At 44.2% G+C, this 22,101-nt stretch overlaps 1 protein-coding gene across 2 annotated transcripts in view; it reads right to left on the bottom strand.

Moving 5' to 3' along the window:
- Nucleotides 1-1,926: 1,926 nt before the first annotated feature.
- The window catches only part of LOC135365948 (uncharacterized), an 87,619-nt gene continuing 67,444 nt past the window's right edge, over nucleotides 1,927-22,101 (bottom strand). The window contains exons 1-2 of one of the 2 annotated variants that reach the window (XR_010414031.1): nucleotides 8,315-8,668; nucleotides 1,927-2,482 (exon numbers count right to left, since the gene is read on the bottom strand). Coding sequence is in view for 1 of the 2 variants with exons in the window: in XM_064598602.1 (XP_064454672.1) it covers nucleotides 2,216-2,482 (267 nt within the window). In the remaining variant the exon portion in view is untranslated. Of the gene's footprint in view, nucleotides 2,483-8,314; nucleotides 8,669-22,101 lie in introns of those variants that run through there. The other variant, XM_064598602.1, reaches the window with a different exon arrangement.

The following is a 22,101-nucleotide window of genomic DNA, read 5'->3' as shown; positions in this document are numbered from 1 at the left end:
CAAGCGTGCGTAACTCGAATAAACGCTTATACGTGGTCAGGACGGTGTTCTCTCTCTGACGTCTACTTCACGCTTGAGGGAGAGATCACCAATACAATAGCGCCCGGTCTAACGAAAGGCCAAGAAAAACCATTACTAAGAATTGTTCCCAAACGTTTATGGTCTGCACATATCAGCAGCCTTTGCATTGCTGTACACGTACGGAGCACGTGTTGGATTTCCCCGGTGATGGCGAACACTGAAACCACAGCTGCACGTGAATCAATCAACTGTAGAGGTATTTATTGACACATCACGTTTAGACTTTGTAGACTTTGATAGATAGTTTGTAGACATGTTGACTTTGATAAATCGACTGTACTACCTCGTAGTATCCGGTTCTTTGAAGGAAATGTGAAATGTCCCAAGCGGCACAATGCATTGAAAGTCGAGTGCAACAGGGGTGGACGGGTAGGTGGAAGACTTTGAACAGACTCGTGAAACTAAGGGACATTGATAAGATGCATACCGTCCACCCCTATTGCACTCGACTTTCAATACATTGTGCTGCTTGGGGTGTTATACAGTTCCCAATAAACCATACAAGTCCCATGGACGTCCCAAGCCGGTCCAGATATCTTCGTCCATCTTGGATTTCATAAGATGTCCGCTTCTCATTGCAAAAATGACGTTCATGGGACGTCTTTTAGAGATGCTCATGTGATCGCGAAGAAGACGTTCCTTCTTTGACTTCTCTCTTGTTTTTATCTTCCTTCTCCTCTATTCCAAAGGCATATACAAAATCAGTGTACAGGACTGTGGGGGCCAGCCCTGTGATAGGTCTCGGTCTTCAACTTTCACATATCGTTCGCGAGCTCCAAAGCCGCTTTGATAGGCTCGTGCAAGAGCTCGTGGCGAATCAGGGGCCGGTGTGGTGCATTTAACGCGCGTTGTGGGATAACGACAAGCTGAAGCTCGGGGCCCTGGCCAAACAATATATGAAAAAGCGTAGATATTATAAGGGGGAGTAGAGTAACAAAGCAAAACAAAGAAAACGAAAGGCATAAACAACAACGCATGCTGCAGGCGTGGAGGTCACAGAGCAAAGACAAAAAAAGCGTTAATGATCGCACAAAACCAGAAGATCTCCGAAACAAGGGTACTATGGTGTCAAAAAGCGCAATCTCCAGGTCCTCAATGATGGACCTTATAATGATGGATCTCAAGTGCAACGGAAGTTCGTTCCAGGCATGGCTACCCAGTGAGGACAATAGGGATGATAAAGACGGCTTAAAAGCGCTAAAAGGATAAGGACACAAAGAGTGAGACGAACAAGGGGCGCGAACAACGCGCCAAAAGATTCCCTCTTCGGAAAAAACAGGGAGTTTTAGTTCCCACTGCGATAACACGCCAATCGATAAGACCTCCGAAAAACAGATACGACTCACGAGTCGGTGGGAATGATTCGTACAGCGCTCGTCCGCAGTTTTAGTTTGCAGGCGAAAAGTTACCGAGAACGACCCCATCGATGCAGAATATCAATCAGGATACAATCTGCCTGCAAAAATCGCAACTTCATTTACTCGTATCTTATTATGTGCGTGTATCTCGGGATTATGTGCTATACTGAGTAAAATGACCCCGGGAAACCCAGTTCCGCAAAGAAAACGTTGGGAAATTTCGGAGTTCAATTCAAGAGATTAACTTTCCGTCAAAATAAAAATTACCAATGTGTGGCAAAAGTTATTGGCAAAAAAAAAAGTCCCTTGACCACATGTGTCCCGGGGCCTACGTTTTTTACTATGAATTTCTATCATGGTTGGTGGACCACCCTGTATAGCTATAATATACGTAATTCATCTAAAGGCATCCAGTGGCGAAAAGCGGGTGATCACTACATGTACAGATGCACATGCACAACAAACGAAATAAATAAATAATTGCAAGTGGACCATATGTATTATTTAATTGGCAAGTGTTGGAACTACAACTGAGGCAAGAGCACGAGGACTTCACAATACCAACACTTCAGCTGTGGTGAACGACATTCAGTTTCAAGGAGGCATACTATTTACAGTCCTCACGTTGTTGCAACTCCCTCTCCAGTACGCCGAAAACATTTCTATTCCTTTATGATATGTCAGAATGACACACCAGCAACGCGAACTTTCGAGCGAACGAGAACGAACTTCGAGAGAACGCATTTGATTATTGAGGAGACCAAATCTGGAGGTCTTTAGTCTTCTGACTTGCGAGACGCAGAACGGAGCAAGGCTGAAGCTGAAGCTGCAGCTACGGCTCCTACAACGAAGGCACCTCCAATGGCAGTGGCTTCTTTCAGATCGACCTCAGACACTGGGACACCCAGCCGTCCTAGCAGCCTTTTGATCCAGTGCTGGCAGTTGTTGGAGACAACGTCATACTTCTCGCAATTCAGGTTCAGTTCGTCCACCACTTCTCTGATATCTCCTTTGGAGAGACAAACACCATCCTTCAATAGTTTCTGCGTGTAAAGTGACACAGTTTATGAGTAGGGTTACCAGAAAGAAAAAAAAGTAGCAAATGTGAAGAACTTAAGCGTCTGCAAGTGCAGCTATCTATATTCACTTATGTTTTGAAAATCATATAAATCTGACCTTGAGGGGGTTCTCTTAAGTCGCGACAAATTATGGGGAAAGATGATAATTTGCATCGACGTGAACCACTAGAACAAGCTCAGACATATACCAGATTCTCCAAAAATGTATCTGAGATAATAAATACTAACGGTTAGAATGTAAATGAGATAGAGTATAAATACATGAAAATTAAAGTAATTCGGATAGAGTACAAAATGCTTCGAAAAGTATTTGAAATACAATAAAGATACTATTTAGCCTTGAACGCAAAAAGTCACCGGGCACTGGTCAATGCAGCACATCGCCGCTACATCACTTGAATCACCTAAGCCGACTTCTAGGGGAACTGTGCTGACATATGCCTCAAGGTCGGCCCAGGACGCACATTTCCCCAGGGCGTCAGTCGTGACGTTGCCCACATACGTGAGGCCGACAACGGCAAGCCCTTTCACCACCACCACCACCTGAATCACCTAAGCCACGCGCATTACGCTATCCGCCGCTGTGTGATAGGAGTCATCTAAACACAGGTCCCCAAAAAGATGACCACATGATGAGAGATACCACATAACTCCACTATATATGTGACCCAGAACAAATCAAACTTCTAGCAGGTCCCTCCTCAGCGAGGTCAGAATTCGGCGTCACCGCGTCAGGGCACACATAATAGAGCACTCTCTGGGCAAGGATAAGTACACACGGGGCAAGATCTCTCGACGGATACTCCCAAGAAGAGCCAATGTCCGAGTCTAGAGTCACTATCCCGGTCAATTAAGTCCGAGGGACTCAGGAAATTTCCACTGAACTAGCCAGATAATGGAAAGACCAGACATAGACATTTTAAGAGGGAGATCCAAAATATGTAATTAGAGTATTGAGTAGAAAATACCATAAAATGTATTTTAAATAGAGTACAAATACACAAAACAAAAATATTGAATAGAGTACCAAGATACCGCAAATTGTATTTAAAGTACAGTATTTTAAATACAATACAATACTCCAAATACGTACAAGTCTAATTCGGGGTGGGATTTTTTAGATATGGGCGACACCAACCTGGCCTAGACGCTACATATTGCATTCGATACCAAATTATAGAGGCTCGGTCTCCACTACATGGCGATGTCTTTCCCGTTCCACCGGCATGTAGACAAGTGCCGCAATAGGTGCAAGAATATGAGCGATTTTCGTTGTCGTCGCCAGCTTTGAGTATTTTTAACTGTAAATCACAAAACGACCGCCGGAACTGAGACCACGCCCTAGAAGATTACAGTGCGAGGAAGAAAAATCAAAGCCGTGAACGCGTTCGCTCGAATGATACTGAATGCAAAAATCGCTATGGCTGAAACTGTGTCGTACTGACATATTTTTCCGGGTTTTTCTTTTTCTCTTATCTGGGAATTATGGTCACTTCAGAAAAAAATACTTGCTGTTGCATTCTCAAGCTGAGTCAGGCTACAACATTTTTTTTTTCAGTAAAAATCACAGGTGTTGTCCGGAGCACCTGGCCAGAATGGAGATGGAATCACCATAATGTACGAGTATTATCGTGGGGGTGTTACCATAGTCAGCGAGCATAGCGTCGCAAAATGTTTGAAGAGTCAACAAACCTGGAAACATCTGCATCATGTGATATAGTATTGCCTCACATTCATGATATATTCATATATATTCGTCATATGTATATGATATATACATGATTCATGCAAGAAAAAAAAAAAGGGAATGAGGTGAACCCCACTTCCACCTCACCCGCATTCCGAAATGTACTGCTTCTGTAAATTCTTGACTACTCCTAGCTGAGGGAACGCACCTATTCCAAATGTTACCAGACGGCCCGATTTAGACAGGGCAGGTCCCACTTTTCCAGACGTGGTCCTGCTGTTCAACCACCCTGCCTGGGGACGGAGGAATATGGTCAAAATACGTACACCTTACTTCGGTTCATTCGATGATAGAAATATGAAAAAGCGCCCATAGGTTCTCCCTGGAGTGTCGATGCGCGCAATTCATTCTTTATGTTGTCGAACACGAATACCGGCATGAAAAACATAAACCGCGATTCCTTCTTTTTATTTAGAAAATGAGAGAGTGGGAGTCGAAGTGAAAATTTAAGGCACCAAAAGAGACATTGCAGACAGGGAGGATTGTACGGTGAGTATCTTTCATAGGCCCGACTTCACCAACGCCGGTTATCTTTGAACCGAGATCAAGCGTTGCTAAGACTCGAAGTTAACGGTCAACTGTTTTCGGCAAACGTTAGTTAGTGATGTTATGAATGTGTCAGTAACAATAACTCCCTTCAGTGAAGCAACAGTTATGCGTTAAATTCCAGTTAAGGGACCGTTGATGTCGGTTTCAATGGTAATCGGTGTTGGTGAAACCGGACCTTAAAACGTTTGTTCATCCTACTCGTCCGTCTCGTGTTATGCTTATTCTTGGGTAAACCCAGTCATCACCTTAAAAACGAAGGTGATGCTCTTTGTGTGCTCTTTCTTTCTCCATCTGTCCACGTCTGTACACCGCTCATAGCCCCAGTTGCTTCCGGGCGCTAAGAATTGAGAGTAAAATAAGAAATAAAAAAATAAAAAATAAAATAATTGAGAAACAATTTCGCACTAGAATGGGTGCGACAACCGGCTCTACCTTTTCTAAAAGCCCGTAAAATGTAGCCCCACATTTCCAGCGCCTATATACATGAGGTAGGTGCGCGACATCTTTTGACACCGGCAGCTCGCTTAACCATTCCTTTCTCGAACGTTCAATGAAGTTTCTTCAGTTAACATTTATAGCGTTGGCACGCAATGCATGGGATACAACCGATAATATTCAGAGGAGGAAGGGGCGCCACGACAAGTTGGATGCTTTCCAGGCGCATTGCTCCTTCGGCGCCGACACAGACTAGCAAAATACTATGCACCGTCTTGCGCGGCCCTGAAAACATACTGGAGAAAAGATAGCAACACCAGGAAGTGGGTAAAAAAAGCGGCGGGTGGTGGTCATTGCTACAGGTTGCATCACCTCGTGCAACGGGCGGCGTCTTGGCGGTGGCTAGTCACACGGACGCCGCTTATATTCAAATTCAGGAAAAGGTAACGGAATCTTCTTCGTTTCCGTTACCACCTCCGTTACTGGCCCTTATTTGTTTCTGTTTCAGTTTCGGTCACCACCATTGTTGCTTTCGTTTCCGTTACGTTTCCGTTTCGGTTTTTGGTACCGCCCCACCTCCAGCTTTTTGTTGTCCTTCTTTCTTTTCTTTAAAAAAAAAGAGAAAAGAGACAAAACTTAATCCATCTATGTTCTGATGTCTATTTTGAGGACTCCAGGGGTACATGCATACAAGAGACAACGTTTATTCGAAATACACATATAGGTACGTGATTTCTGCGAACAGCTAATTTGCAACAGAACAGCTTTGAACAGCTAATTTGCTTCTGTTTACTGTATACTACTTAATTATATGCTCCAGTTTGATAGTTGATTTTAGTTTTAGTTCTTCAGTTAATTTTAGTTTGATTCATTGAGGTTTATTTCATAAATTTATCTGCAGGATATGGTGAAGACAATAATTCGGGTCCTGCGGTACCCGAATTATTACCGTAAATTATTATCGTTTCCGTTTCTGTTTCAGGTATTCTAACTGTGCGATATCCGTTTCTGTTTCTGCTACCTGCAATATTTCCGGTATAATACCCCCGTTTCCGTTTCTGTTACCTTTCCCTATTTTCAATCCAGTTTGTCAAACTGTCGCGTTGGCCGTGAGATATCGGGACCTCGTTAGCGTTGCAGAAGGCCGGTGTCTTAGACTGATGGGCAGTATGAACGTATCGTTGGCATCGTAGAGCTCTCGCAAAACTTGTCAGTCTGGACATCCGCCGATCAGTCATGCAGATGCCGGTAAGCGACAGTCTGCGAACACGTTCACGAAATATTGACCATGCTTCCAGCACGACGAACTATCGTAGTTGACTCAGGCGTAAGGTTGTCAATCCTGAGCCATTTTTGCGTTCCCGGGATTTCGGGACTCTTACACCCTTTTTGGTGTCAGCGTCATATCGCACACCCTTTTCAGTGAAGTAGCTACACCCAACAAGGTAGGTGCAATGAAAAACAGCCACCTCTCAGGGTGTATTTCAGAACTCCTTCGAACCTGTACACTTAAAAGGGTGTGAGTTATGGTACACACACATTACCTCAGAAAAGGTTTTAACGTATACTTAGCAGGTGTGTGCGGCTTGTTAGTCTACAATGGTAATTGGACGATACTCTGACTGGTATAATTTTTGGTGTAAGTCAACACCCATAAGCAATGGCGTAACGTGTGCAGTTTTCTTTCCATAGTGAGTGTGTCATGCATATCAACCAAAGTAAACGCATTACATGAACACGAAATGCGTTGTGTTCTCCCAATATTGCAATTCCAAACTGGTGCATTATTGAGCCAAAATGCGGTCTGATATACCGATAAAGATATATACGCGCTTAAATTTAGAGATACCTTTGAAACATCACATAAATGGATGGCGAAAGAAAAGCTCACTTTGAAATGCATTTCCTTTCTCAGAGAAAACAGGTAATACTGCCTGTCTTGCGAGCGTCTGCAAATTCCATAGCCTTGATCGCGTTCCAATCAAAACAAAGAGAGATATGTCTAAGTTTCATTCGATTACCCACGCACAAAAAAAAGAGAAAAAAAAAACACTGAAGTGAGGAATTGCTTTGTGCATCAACTCACCACCAAGATAATGTTTGTGTTTCTTACTGGTTTTGGTAGAAGAGAAAATTAAGACTCGATGCACACGCATTTCATATCCGACGACAATGTAGCTGCGTGGGTGGGGGGTGGAAACAGTCAGCATCCAGGTAGAGGTAACACAAAATAGAAGCAACGATGAACACTTCTTCTTTAATGGACACTAGTTTTCATGTGGACTACATGAAAGCTAGTGTCCATAAAGTAAGTGTTCATCGTCGGTTATTTGGTATTCGACGACAATGTTAAACAATTTACAATAAGGCAAAACAACTTTAAGCTATTGTACAATTATTACACCCTTATTACACCCGTAATAGAGTTGTAGATGTGCAGCCAATTCACACACGTCTATGAGAGGATAACCCTGGAAGGAGTATGGTATGGGTGTGATCTAGGTGTACATTGCAAAATGCACCCCTCTTACACTGACATGGGTATAAAAAATAGTTAGCCCCGTTGTATTAGGTACGTTATTTACTGTTAGAAAAATTTGACTGTTTCCCCTATAGAAAATATATGCCACCGAAACAGGTATGTCCCCTTTAATATATCCCGTCATAATGGCTTGTACGTATCCGAAGTAACGTGTCACTAGTGTTCAAACGCTAGCTACTGCCAGCGGAATAAATGCATTTCTCGCGGTTTTAGATTCGGTGGTCGTGAAGAGGTGAAGCCTGCTTTATGTTTCGTCTAACATTATTCGTAATGAATCAGAGATAAGGCGTTTCAACAGGTGGCATTGTCACCGCTGCACTCGCATTGTAAGGGGAGAATAATACCACTAAGAAAGCACATTGCAGAAACAGTAGTAAAAGCGCGACGATGGTAGCATCCTATTGAGCTTGAGGGGTTGTGGGGTCTGAGGAAGGACCAAAATGGACGGCGGGTACATATCGTGTTGAGAAAACGAGAAACTGAAGTGCCTTCGCATTTGAATGTTGCACGTCTAACGTCTCACCATGTTTTTTTTCTGAAGGGCTCCACATCGCTGTGCTTTATCAACCGTGTATTTCCACGCAGTTTCTGGCTGATAGCGTCTTCTTGTCCATCACACTCTAGAACTGTTCCATCATAAAAAATAAAGTAGACCATCCAGTGCTGAAGCTGCTCGAAGACCACGATACACTGCGCAGAATCCCCGCCGAACGCTCTTCAAAGACTCGGTGGAACAGAAGGACACTGCACTGTTTCTGCCCGGCCATAACGCACTTCGTCTGCGACATCGAAGAGGATCGACAGCGTTAATGAGAGAAGTGTACTACGAGACGGCTCCTGGCTCCTGTCTGCCTTCCGTCGGGGGAGTCCCACGTGACTCAGCTCCATCACGTGACTTTGTCGCGAAAGTCGCCAGCCGCAGCTCTAAAACAAAACGCACCGCCTCCAAAATACTGTCACCACCAAAATACTCCAAATACCGCCTCCAAAAAACTGATCTGGGGATCTCTGACGTGAGACTTCCATTGAGCTCGGCGTTCTTCACTAAGCGGACGCACAGACACAGGAAAATGGGAGACCTTAAATGTGATAGGTGCTGCCGTAGTTGTAGCATAAATTCTGAGTAAACGTAGGACGCTTGGCGCCTAAATATTCAAGGTAAAATTAGCATATGTAACGAACATGACTGATTGAACTCGTTTATTGGTCTTGAGGTGACGTCCGCCTCACTGGTTCGTGTAGAGCACTTGCTCATGATGGTACGCCTTCTGGGATTTCTCTGTTATCTTGCGAGACAGTTCAGGAACCGCTTCATGATCACTTTCACCCACGCTTTCACCAGTGGATGATATGTTGGGGCTCAGAGCTGTAGTTATCCAAGAGATGCCATTGATCTATGTAGTAGACTTTATGGTATAGTTATGCTACCTTATTCATGACAATGTGACTAACCAAAACAGACTTCTGCTCAATTCATTTTGAAGGAATTTCACTGCACGTATATGCATGTAGAGACTGTGTTGAGAGAGATGTATGTGAGACAAATCTGTTGCTTGTGCGCACTCATTTTCACAATTTATTAAATCCTAATTTCACAGGCTGTGGACACTGCAGTCATATCCTCTGGAATGACATGAATGTGGCACCGTGCCTCGCAAACAGGTGAAGGCGCTTCATTACCTTCAGAAAGTGGTATGGCCAGAGTATGGAGCCAAGGATTAATAGTAAAGCTTTGTACCACAGTACAACTAAACAGTTTTCAGTATTTCCTTATTCATTGTAATATCTATTTCTTAGGTGTACTTTACTGTGTGCTACAGACAGTAAACACTTAGTAACTGGAACAGCCAGGTTCCAGCACTTCTTGTTTAAACTAAGCAGTGATTTCCCCAGAAATTCACTCTGGGGGGGGGGGGGTGCCGAGCTTTCAAGGGGGGTTATGCTTGGTGAAGGTTCCACTTAAGGAATTTTTCTTAGACACGGAACGAATCGTGGCACAATGGTGACATCTCTGCACAGCTTTCCCGTTTTATTTGTACATGTTATTACGTTAGAACACAGTACATTAGAATACAGATTCATTCTGAACGGCATTTCAACTTTAAGATGTATAATCACACGACCGACAAAGAAAAAAATACTAGCACCTTGTCCCACGAAGCTCAATGAATACCTAGCAACGAACGGTGAAAAAGCAGAATACCTCGCTTGATTGAGTTGGGCGCATATAGTTCTTGATGATCCATATTGAGTTTGCGTGCAGCACGCATTTTTGCTCGTATATGCGCACAATATATGTATTAAGCAGTCACTTTCAAATTATTTTGGACAAACGCATGGTACAATCATATGCATCACTGTGGTCCTACAGCCCAAGTTTGACAGTACAGGATGTAATTCGCTGCGCCGGACTCTCTAGCAGAACGTGTTGGTGGCCGAGCTGGGTGGGGTCACCTGAGAAATTTCAGAGGGGGGTGCAAAAATGCAGGGGGGTGTACACCCCGCTGGGGAGGGTGTAGGGAAATCCCTGGAGCTAAGCAGTAATTGGACTAGTGGACTGCACTTTACAACAGAGTGAATATCTTTGTGCACCATGGTGTGTTTGATTTGACCATAAGTTTCAGCTAATGTGACGTTTGACTGAAAGAGCATTCACTGTATAATGCTCGAAACTGAGGTATTGATTTTGAACTTACACGTTAGTTACACCTCAGTCATATAGCTATTACGTGGACCCCCGACCAGTTGCAAACGCTGCTAATGCGCGAAAGTGTGTATTGGACTCTCTGCATCATACCAAATGAAATTTATATACTACCGTCCTGCTGTCCTGTTTCCAGGAGAAAACAGTGGGGATAGCACTGTTTACCTGGCTTCAGCCATTTTTTGTTGTGGCTAGAGTAAAAGCATGAGGGTTCGAAGTGTTTGGAACATATCCTTTGAGTCTGAGAAGGGTGAAAAGACTGCTCAAATACGCGTTGAAGCCACTGTCTCAAAAGTATGGGGTCATGGTAGGGAAACCTGCAATATTGACAGAAGTAAGACCTATGGCACCTCAAAAATTCCCATCGCCTATGAATAGAAATGACGATTTGGTTACTTCTATGTCTCCAATAAAGATGTTAGGGAATGTTAGTGAATAATGACACTCACTTGTGGAAATACATTCCATATGGCAGAATGTCTTGTGTGACACCTTGGAAGTGCGCATGACTTGTGCCCGAAGCACAAACACAATTCGGTAAACAAAACTCCAGATACAGTGCGGCAAGATTCGCAAGTTCACCAGCCAACACCAAACACCTTATTACAAATGAAGAAACGCTGACATGACAACAACAGTGGGAATAGTGGGTATTGCCGGTGTACAGTGAAGAACAATATTCACCATGATCCTGCGGCCTGGGAAGCTTCCTTGCACTGGCTTCGAAACTGTAATCCACATCTCCAGAAAGCAGACCATTACATTAAAAAGAAAGAAAGTCAGAGTTCCAAAGAATTCTTGGCGAGCTTGTGCTGTAAGGTTCCACCTCTTCCCCGGGAGCGCCGAGCCCGCAAATCATTCAAAATTCACATTATGTAATCTTTCTCCTGGCTTCACTGATCCAGTGACACTCCCCTTTTCAATGTGTATTAATTGCGTAAAAAGAAAAGAAAACAACTCGTCGCACCCGAAAGTTGAACGTAAGAGTGCCAGGCATAGAAATCATCAGGAGAAATCATCCTTATGATTTCTATGGTGTCAGGGCCTCATGTCTTTAGCGACGACAGAAGGCACCTGAGGCGGTATGTTTGTTTGTGCGCTTACGAGGATCTTCCGGGAGATCGAATATTTTTTGGGTGGGGCGGCAGTCCCACAAAGGAGGGACCGCCAGGATTGCCATCCCCAAGGTCAAACCAGTCTTTCAATCGTTTCATTGCTCATTGGGAGTTGACCTTCCCACGCAGACCATTCAGGAGTACTTTCCCCCTAATTCCACATGTTCTAACGTTCTAGTCAAAGATTTCTGGTCAGTTGTTTCAGTTGCATTATTTCTTGTGAAGCAGCGAGCGTCAAAGTCGCACTCTGCGTAATTAGCTTTAGCCGATAACTCCGGAACCGAAACTCCGCTAGCTTCCCCTTGCACTCAAGGCCTCCTTTTTTTTTCTTGAACAGGTAATTACAGCACGGGAAGGGCGCAGTGTTACTTACTTCATGTTTGTTTTATGCTTACCGCACATTTTGTTCATCATAAATTGATTACAGAAAACAATATTCACCATTGAAACCGAGCTGCCAAGGACAGCGCGCAGACAGCACTGGCACATGGCAACACTGGCCGCCACAATATGGCGCATCCCTCGTTTTGACGCAGAGCCAGCGCCACCTTTGCTTAGCCTCTCCTTATGATTTCTATGGCCAGAATGGAGTCGCTAGATAATGATCATGAACAGTTAACTATCCTGCTGATAAGGATCGCGTAGAATCACGCGTTCAAGAGCGCGTCATATCATATCAAGAACCTGTCTGTCATTCTTCTTAGAATCAGGGCCACCAAGACACTGATAAAAAATAGCTTAGAAACCTGCGGCAGAAAACGGAACCACCTCTGAATGTTTGCCATTTCATAGGGGCTGCTGGATACGAGACTTAGACAGTGATTTATTTAGTCAGACTTATTCAGACTTTATTCACAGTTATTCAGGTGGTCTTGCTGCGGAAGGAGGTCTTAAATGCGTTGTTATCTGCATTACGACCCCTGAGGAACTATGACCACCTCCCAGTTTTTCGCGACAGCCCCACAAGCTCAGACTTTCTGTATAAACCGCTGGGCTAGACCCTTTCTTCCGCCACATTCAAAATAAACTTGGTCCTGTGAACAGCCATGTTGCGCTCGCAAACATTGATTTGGAGACTTCATAGAGCCTATGTCGCTTTTTAAAATGCCTCGCCGCTCCATCTGACACGTAAATCGTTAGCACCGCACCAAGACGAACATTCTCGTCAAGCCACTCTTCAAAAGCCATAGAAGCTAACAGTCAGTGTGCTGAATCGTGACGCAAGTCTTCGCTCACCACGCCGAGACTGTACGTTTCTGTGCCAGCTGTTACCACACATGTGAATATGGTAATCTCTTTTTCCCCAGTGGCACGCTTGTATTTCGCTAGGCATAGCTACGGTCCAGTTTTCAGCGAAATCGAAGTACATTATATGCGTCTTGGACGGTTGATTAGTATTTTTCTCCCGTATGGCTTTGATTACAAATTATGACGTTGAATTATGACAAATGTGAGAACTCGCCGACTTCCTTAGCTCTGAGAGGAAATGTACTGTTGCAACTTCAGCACAGAACATGCGACAGCCCTCTGCATAACCCAGATATGTCGTGAAAATGAACTCGTGAGAACCCCGGAAAAAGCCGCTCCTAGTTCGATATTTATTTGTACAGTGTTCGTATCACCGTGTACGCAGCTTGCAAGAGAGAAGTTGTACGTTCGCTGAGCATTTAATCGTTGAAATACGGCTTTACGGCAATGTAGGATTTCGTTTCGATGCTTTGCGGGAAATAACGAACTCCCAGGTAGAGCTGAGAGCGGGTGCGGGTATAGGCGCAGGTACCCGCAGGTACCCGCACATCGTGACGATTTGCGGGAAGGAATTCGCAATCGCAGCGGGTAGCAGGCAAAATGCGGGTGTACCCGCAATGCGACCGCAGGTAATGCGGGTACACCCGCATTACCCGCATTCCATGGCCCCACCCCATGTGATCCCTCTCTGTCACACGCTAGCTCAGCAGTGCCGTATGTCGTTGGCCGCATAAATCCATGTGCCAGACTGCAGCAGGAAAGTGCTGGCGGGCGAGTTCGGTTATTAATGCAGACAAATATGGCTCTCTGTCGAATTGCAGTTTTATTGGCATACGATTGAAGCCGCGCGAGACACGTAGCCAACACTCATAATCTCCATTGTTTTAAAATAGAAACAAAGGTAAAGTGAACGACGAACAGTTCCCCCTGCAGGTCACAATGCGGTATACAGACAGCATTGCAGGTGCGGGTCGCCCAGATTAAATTATTGTGGGTGCGGGTCCCACACGCGAGGGTACGGCGCGGTTGCGTGGCCCAGTTTCCTTGCCTGCACTCACCTCTACTCCCACGAGTGGGTTCTTTCTTCAGCAGGGCGTCAACAGTTTGCCGGCGAATAGCTCAGGCAAGGCTAAGGCAAGACAGCCTCCGCCAAAATGGAACAGTGGGTCTGTTGGTACATGACTGAATTAAAACTAGAAACACAGACGAAGAAGCACACAAGACGACACTTGCTCAACTATCAACAGATTTAATGGCAGCGATCCTTAAAAAGAGTTGCAGAAGGGAAAGGGAGAAAACAAATAGGTCACTCCTCATGTTCTACATCTGCCTTCTAGATACTTCACTTCTAATGTGTCAGTGCCACGGACGGTTCACTAACACAGTTATCTTTGCCCAAGCTCTCGATTAAAAAAGCTCCAAACGCTTCCCCTTTCAGTTTTTGTTTTGAACCTACCATTGATCTGTGTTTTTGTAAAATCGGGAGAGCAACCACACTTGATTACCTGCACCCCAAGTGTACCACTACATGTGCCTTTGGTGCTGTAGTTATGCTCTTTAAGACGTTGCTTGATACATCTTCCCGACTGTCCTATATACACTTTTTGAAAAATCGGGTTTGCAACCAAACTTGATTACATGCACCCCAAGTGAACCACTACCTGTGCCTTTGGTGCTGCAGTTTAAGACGTTGATTGATACATCTTCCCGACTGTCCTATATGCACTTTTTGAAAAATCTGGTTTGCGACCACACTTGGTTACATGCACTCCAAGTGTGCCACTACCTGTGCCTCTGATGCTGTAGTTATGCTCTTTAAGACGTTGCTTGATACATCTTTCCGACTGTCCTATACACACTTTTTGAAAAATGGGGTTTGCAACCAGACTTAATTACATGCACCCCAAGTGAACCACTACCTGTGCCTTTGGTGCTGCAGTTTAAGACGTTGATTGATACATCTTCCCGACTGTCCTATATGCACTTTTTGAAAAATCTGGTTTGCGACCACACTTGATTACATGCACTCCAAGTGTGCCACTACCTGTGCCTCTGATGCTGTAGTTATGCTCTTTAAGACGTTGCTTGATACATCTTCCCGACTGTCCTATACACACTTTTTGAAAAATGGGGTTTGCAACCACACTTAATTACATGCACCCCAAGTGAACCACTACCTGTGCCTTTGGTGCTGCAGTTTAAGACGTTGATTGATACATCTTCCCGACTGTCCTATATGCACTTTTTGAAAAATCTGGTTTGCGACCACACTTGATTACATGCACTCCAAGTGTGCCACTACCTGTGCCTCTGATGCTGTAGTTATGCTCTTTAAGACGTTGCTTGATACATCTTCCCGACTGTCCTATACACACTTTTTGAAAAATGGGGTTTGCAACCACACTTAATTACATGCACCCCAAGTGAACCACTACCTGTGCCTTTGGTGCTGCAGTTTAAGACGTTGATTGATACATCTTCCCGACTGTCCTATATGCACTTTTTGAAAAATCTGGTTTGCGACCACACTTGATTACATGCACTCCAAGTGTGCCACTACCTGTGCCTCTGATGCTGTAGTTATGCTCTTTAAGACGTTGCTTGATACATCTTCCCGACTGTCCTATACACACTTTTTGAAAAATGGGGTTTGCAACCAAACTTAATTACATGCACCCCAAGTGAACCACTACCTGTGCCTTTGGTGCTGCAGTTTAAGACGTTGATTGATACATCTTCCCGACTGTCCTATATGCACTTTTTGAAAAATCTGGTTTGCGACCACACTTGATTACATGCACTCCAAGTGTGCCACTACCTGTGCCTCTGATGCTGTAGTTATGCTCTCTAAGACGTTGCTTGATACATCTTCCCGACTGTCCTATACACACTTTTTGAAAAATGGGGTTTGCAACCAGACTTAATTACATGCACCCCAAGTGAACCACTACCTGTGCCTTTGGTGCTGCAGTTTAAGACGTTGATTGATACATCTTCCCGACTGTCCTATATGCACTTTTTGAAAAAATCTGGTTTGCAACCACACTTGATTACATGCACTCCAAGTGTGCCACTACCTGTGCCTCTGATGCTGTAGTTATGCTCTTTAAGACGTTGCTTGATACATCTTCCCGACTGTCCTATACACACTTTTTGAAAAATGGGGTTTGCAACCACACTTAATTACATGCACCCCAAGTGAACCACTACCTGTGCCTTTGGTGCTGCAGTTTAAGACGTTGATTGATACATCTTCCCGGCTGTCCTATATGCAGCTTTTTAAAAATCTGGTTTGCAACCACACTTGATTACATGCACTCCAAGTGTGCCACTACCTGTGCCTCTGATGCTGTAGGTATGATCTTTAAGACGTTGCTTGATACATCTTCCCGACTGTCCTATACACACTTTTTGAAAAATGGGGTTTGCAACCACACTTAATTACATGCACCCCAAGTGAACCACTACCTGCGCCTTTGGTGCTGCAGTTTAAGACGTTGATTGATACATCTTCCCGACTGTCCTATATGCACTTTTTGAAAAATCGGGTTTGCAACCACACTTGTTTACATGCACCCCATGTGTACCACTAGCTGTGCCTTTGGTGCTGCAGTTATGCTCCTTAAGACGTTGCTTGATAAATCTTTCCGGCTGTCCTATATACACTTTTTGAAAAAGCGGGTTTGCAACCAGAGTTAATTACATGCACCCCATGTGTACCACTACCTGTGCCTTTGGTGCTGCAGTTATGCCCCTTAAGACGTCGATTGATAAATCTTTCCGGCTGTCCTATATACACATTTTGAAAAAGCAGGTTTGCAACCAGAGTTAATTACATGCACCCCATGTGTACCACTACCTGTGCCTTTGGTGCTGCAGTTATGCTCCTTAAGACGTTGATTGATAAATCTTTCCGGCTGTCCTATATACACTTTTTGAAAAAGCGGGTTTGCAACCAGAGTTAATTACATGCACCCCATGTGTACCACTAGCTGTGCCTTTGGTGCTGCAGTTATGCTCTTTAAGACGTTGATTGATAAATATTTCCGGCTGTCCTATATACACTTTTTGAAAAAGCGGGTTTGCAACCAGAGTTAATTACATGCACTCCATGTGTACCACTACCTGTGCCTTTGGTGGTGCAGTTATGCTCCTTAAGACGTTGCTTGATACATCTTCCCGGCTGTCCTATATACACTTTTTGAAAAATGGGGTTTACAACCACACTTGATTACATGCACCCCAAGTAAACCACTACCTGTGCCTTTGGTGCTGCAGTTTAAGACGTTGATTGATACATCTTCCCGGCTGTCCTATATACACTTTTTGAAAAAGCGGGTTTGCAACCAGAGTTCATTACATGCACCCCATGTGTACCACTACCTGTGCCTTTGGTGCTGCAGTTATGCTCCTTAAGACGTTGCTTGATACATCTTCCCGGCTGTCCTATATACACTTTTTGAAAAAGCGGGTTTGCAACCAGAGTTAATTACATGCACCCCATGTGTACCACTACCTGTGCCTTTGGTGCAGCAGTTATGCTCCTTAAGACGTTGCTTGATACATCTTCCCGGCTGTCCTATATACACTTTTTGAAAAAGCGGGTTTGCAACCAGAGTTCATTACATGCACCCCATGTGTACCACTACCTGTGCCTTTGGTGCTGCAGTTATGCTCCTTAAGACGTTGCTTGATACATCTTCCCGGCTGTCCTATATACACTTTTTGAAAAAGCGGGTTTGCAACCAGAGTTAATTACATGCACCCCATGTGTACCACTACCTGTGCCTTTGGTGCAGCAGTTATGCTCCTTAAGACGTTGCTTGATAAATCTTTCCGGCTGTCCTATATACACTTTTTGAAAAAGCGGGTTTGCAACCAGAGTTAATTACATGCACCCCATGTGTACCACTACCTGTGCCTTTGGTGCTGCAGTTATGCCCCTTAAGACGTCGATTGATAAATCTTTCCGGCTGTCCTATATACACATTTTGAAAAAGCGGGTTTGCAACCAGAGTTAATTACATGCACCCATGTGTACCACTACCTGTGCCTTTGGTGCTGCAGTTATGCTCCTTAAGACGTTGATTGATAAATCTTTCCGGCTGTCCTATATACACTTTTTGAAAAAGCGGGTTTGCAACCAGAGTTAATTACATGCACCCCATGTGTACCACTAGCTGTGCCTTTGGTGCTGCAGTTATGCTCTTTAAGATGTTGATTGATAAATATTTCCGGCTGTCCTATATACACTTTTTGAAAAAGCGGGTTTGCAACCAGAGTTAATTACATGCACTCCATGTGTACCACTACCTGTGCCTTTGGTGGTGCAGTTATGCTCCTTAAGACGTTGCTTGATACATCTTCCCGGCTGTCCTATATACACTTTTTGAAAAATGGGGTTTACAACCACACTTGATTACATGCACCCCAAGTAATCCACTACCTGTGCCTTTGGTGCTGCAGTTTAAGACGTTGATTGATACATCTTCCCGGCTGTCCTATATACACTTTTTGAAAAAGCGGGTTTGCAACCAGAGTTAATTACATGCACCCCATGTGTACCACTACCTGTGCCTTTGGTGCTGCAGTTATGCTCCTTCAGAAGTTGCTTGATACATCTTCCTGGCTGTCCTATATACACTTTTTGAAAAAGCGGGTTTGCAACCAGAGTTAATTACATGCACCCCATGTGTACCACTACCTGTGCCTTTGGTGCTGCAGTTATGCTCCTTAAGACGTTGCTTGATACATCTTCCCGGCTGTCCTATATCCACATTTTGAAAAAGCGGGTTTGCAACCAGAGTTAATTACATGCACCCCATGTTTACCACTACCTGTGCCTTTGGTGCTGCAGTTATGCTCCTTAAGACGTTGATTGATAAATCTTTCCGGCTGTCCTATATACACTTTTTGAAAAAGCGGGTTTGCAACCAGAGTTAATTACATGCACCCCATGTGTACCACTACCTGTGCCTTTGGTGCTGCAGTTATGCTCCTTAAGACGTTGCTTGATACATCTTCCCGGCTGTCCTATATACACTTTTTGAAAAATCGGGTTTGCAACCACACTCCATCACATGCACCCCATGTGTACCACTACCTGTGCCTTTGGTGCAGCAGTTATGCTCCTTAAGACGTTGCTTGATAAATCTTTCCGGCTGTCCTATATACACTTTTTGAAAAAGCGGGTTTGCAACCAGAGTTAATTACATGCACCCCATGTGTACCACTACCTGTGCCTTTGGTGCTGCAGTTATGCCCCTTAAGACGTCGATTGATAAATCTTTCCGGCTGTCCTATATACACATTTTGAAAAAGCGGGTTTGCAACCAGAGTTAATTACATGCACCCATGTGTACCACTACCTGTGCCTTTGGTGCTGCAGTTATGCTCCTTAAGACGTTGATTGATAAATCTTTCCGGCTGTCCTATATACACTTTTTGAAAAAGCGGGTTTGCAACCAGAGTTAATTACATGCACCCCATGTGTACCACTAGCTGTGCCTTTGGTGCTGCAGTTATGCTCTTTAAGACGTTGATTGATAAATATTTCCGGCTGTCCTATATACACTTTTTGAAAAAGCGGGTTTGCAACCAGAGTTAATTACATGCACTCCATGTGTACCACTACCTGTGCCTTTGGTGGTGCAGTTATGCTCCTTAAGACGTTGCTTGATACATCTTCCCGGCTGTCCTATATACACTTTTTGAAAAATGGGGTTTACAACCACACTTGATTACATGCACCCCAAGTAAACCACTACCTGTGCCTTTGGTGCTGCAGTTTAAGACGTTGATTGATACATCTTCCCGGCTGTCCTATATACACTTTTTGAAAAAGCGGGTTTGCAACCAGAGTTAATTACATGCACCCCATGTGTACCACTACCTGTGCCTTTGGTGCTGCAGTTATGCTCCTTAAGACGTTGCTTGATACATCTTCCTGGCTGTCCTATATACACTTTTTGAAAAAGCGGGTTTGCAACCAGAGTTAATTACATGCACCCACTACATGTGTACCACTACCTGTGCCTTTGGTGCTGCAGTTATGCCCCTTAAGACGTCGATTGATAAATCTTTCCGGCTGTCCTATATACACATTTTGAAAAAGCGGGTTTGCAACCAGAGTTAATTACATGCACCCATGTGTACCACTACCTGTGCCTTTGGTGCTGCAGTTATGCTCCTTAAGACGTTGATTGATAAATCTTCCCGGCTGTCCTATATACACTTTTTGAAAAATGGGGTTTACAACCACACTTGATTACATGCACCCCAAGTAAACCACTACCTGTGCCTTTGGTGCTGGAGTTTAAGACGTTGATTGATACATCTTCCCGGCTGTCCTATATACACTTTTTGAAAAAGCGGGTTTGCAACCAGAGTTAATTACATGCACCCCATGTGTACCACTACCTGTGCCTTTGGTGCTGCAGTTATGCTCCTTAAGACGTGATTGATACATCTTCCTGGCTGTCCTATATACACTTTTTGAAAAAGCGGGTTTGCAACCAGAGTTAATTACATGCACCCCATGTGTACCACTACCTGTGCCTTTGGTGCTGCAGTTATGCTCCTGAAGACGTTGCTTGATACATCTTCCCGGCTGTCCTATATCCACATTTGGAAAAAGCGGGTTTGCAACCAGAGTTAATTACATGCACCCCATGTTTACCACTACCTGTGCCTTTGGTGCTGCAGTTATGCTCCTTAAGACGTTGATTGATAAATCTTTCCGGCTGTCCTATATACACTTTTTGAAAAAGCGGGTTTGCAACCAGAGTTAATTACATGCACCCCATGTGTACCACTACCTGTGCCTTTGGTGCTGCAGTTATGCTCCTTAAGACGTTGCTTGATACATCTTCCCGGCTGTCCTATATACACTTTTTGAAAAATCGGGTTTGCAACCACACTCCATCACATGCACCCCAAGTGTACCACTACCTGTGCCTTTGGTGCTGCAGTTATGCTCCTTAAGACGTTGATTGATAAATCTTTCCGGCTGTCCTATAGACACTTTTTGAAAAAGCGGGTTTGCAACCAGAGTTAATTACATGCACCCCATGTGTACCACTACCTGTGCCTTTGGTGCTGCAGTTATGCTCCTTAAAATGTTGATTGATAAATCTTTCCGGCTGTCCTATATACACTTTTTGAAAAAGCGGGTTTGCAACCAGAGTTAATTACATGCACCCCATGTGTACCACTACCTGTGCCTTTGGTGCTGCAGTTATGCTCCTTAAGACGTTGATTGATAAATCTTTCCGGCTGTCCTATATACACTTTTTGAAAAAGCGGGTTTGCAACCAGAGTTAATTACATGCACCCCATGTGTACCACTACCTGTGCCTTTGGCGCTGCAGTTATGCTCCTTAAGACGTTGCTTGATACATCTTCCCGGCTGTCCTATATACACTTTTTGGAAAAGCGGGTTTGCAACCAGAGTTAATTACATGCACTCCATGTGTACCACTACCTGTGCCTTTGGTGCTGCAGTTATGTTCCTTAAGACGTTGATCGATAAATCTTTCCGGCTGTCCTATATACACTTTTTGAAAAAGCGGGTTTGCAACCAGAGTTAATTACATGCACCCCATTTGTACCACTACCTGTGCCTTTGGTGCTGCAGTTATGCTCTTTAAGACGTTGATTGATAAATCTTTCCGGCTGTCCTATATACACTTTTTGAAAAAGCGGGTTTGCAACCAGAGTTAATTACATGCACCCCATGTGTACCACTACCTGTGCCTTTGGTGCTGCAGTTATGCTCCTTAAGACGTTGCTTGATACATCTTCCCGGCTGTCCTATATACACTTTTTGAAAAATGGGGTTTACAACCACACTTGATTACGTGCACCCCAAGTCAACCACTACCTGTGCCTTTGGTGCTGGAGTTTAAGACGTTGACTGATACATCTTCCCGGCTGTCCTATATGCACTTTTTGAAAAAGCGGGTTTGCAACCAGAGTTAATTACATGCACCCCATGTGTACCACTACCTGTGCCTTTGGTGCTGCAGTTATGCTCTTTAAGACGTTGGTTGATAAATCTTTCCGGCTGTCCTATATACACTTTTTGAAAAAGCGGGTTTGCAACCAGAGTTAATTACATGCACCCCATGTGTACCACTACCTGTGCCTTTGGTGCTGCAGTTATGCTCCTTAAGACGTTGCTTGATACATCTTCCCGGCTGTCCTATATACACTTTTTGAAAAATGGGGTTTACAACCACACTT

This window comes from Ornithodoros turicata, chromosome 8 (genome assembly GCF_037126465.1).
Source record: "Ornithodoros turicata isolate Travis chromosome 8, ASM3712646v1, whole genome shotgun sequence".
Lineage (NCBI taxonomy): Eukaryota > Metazoa > Arthropoda > Arachnida > Ixodida > Argasidae > Ornithodoros > Ornithodoros turicata.
Note: the sequence above shows the minus strand (reverse complement) of the source record. Positions and strands in the feature narration are given on the sequence as shown.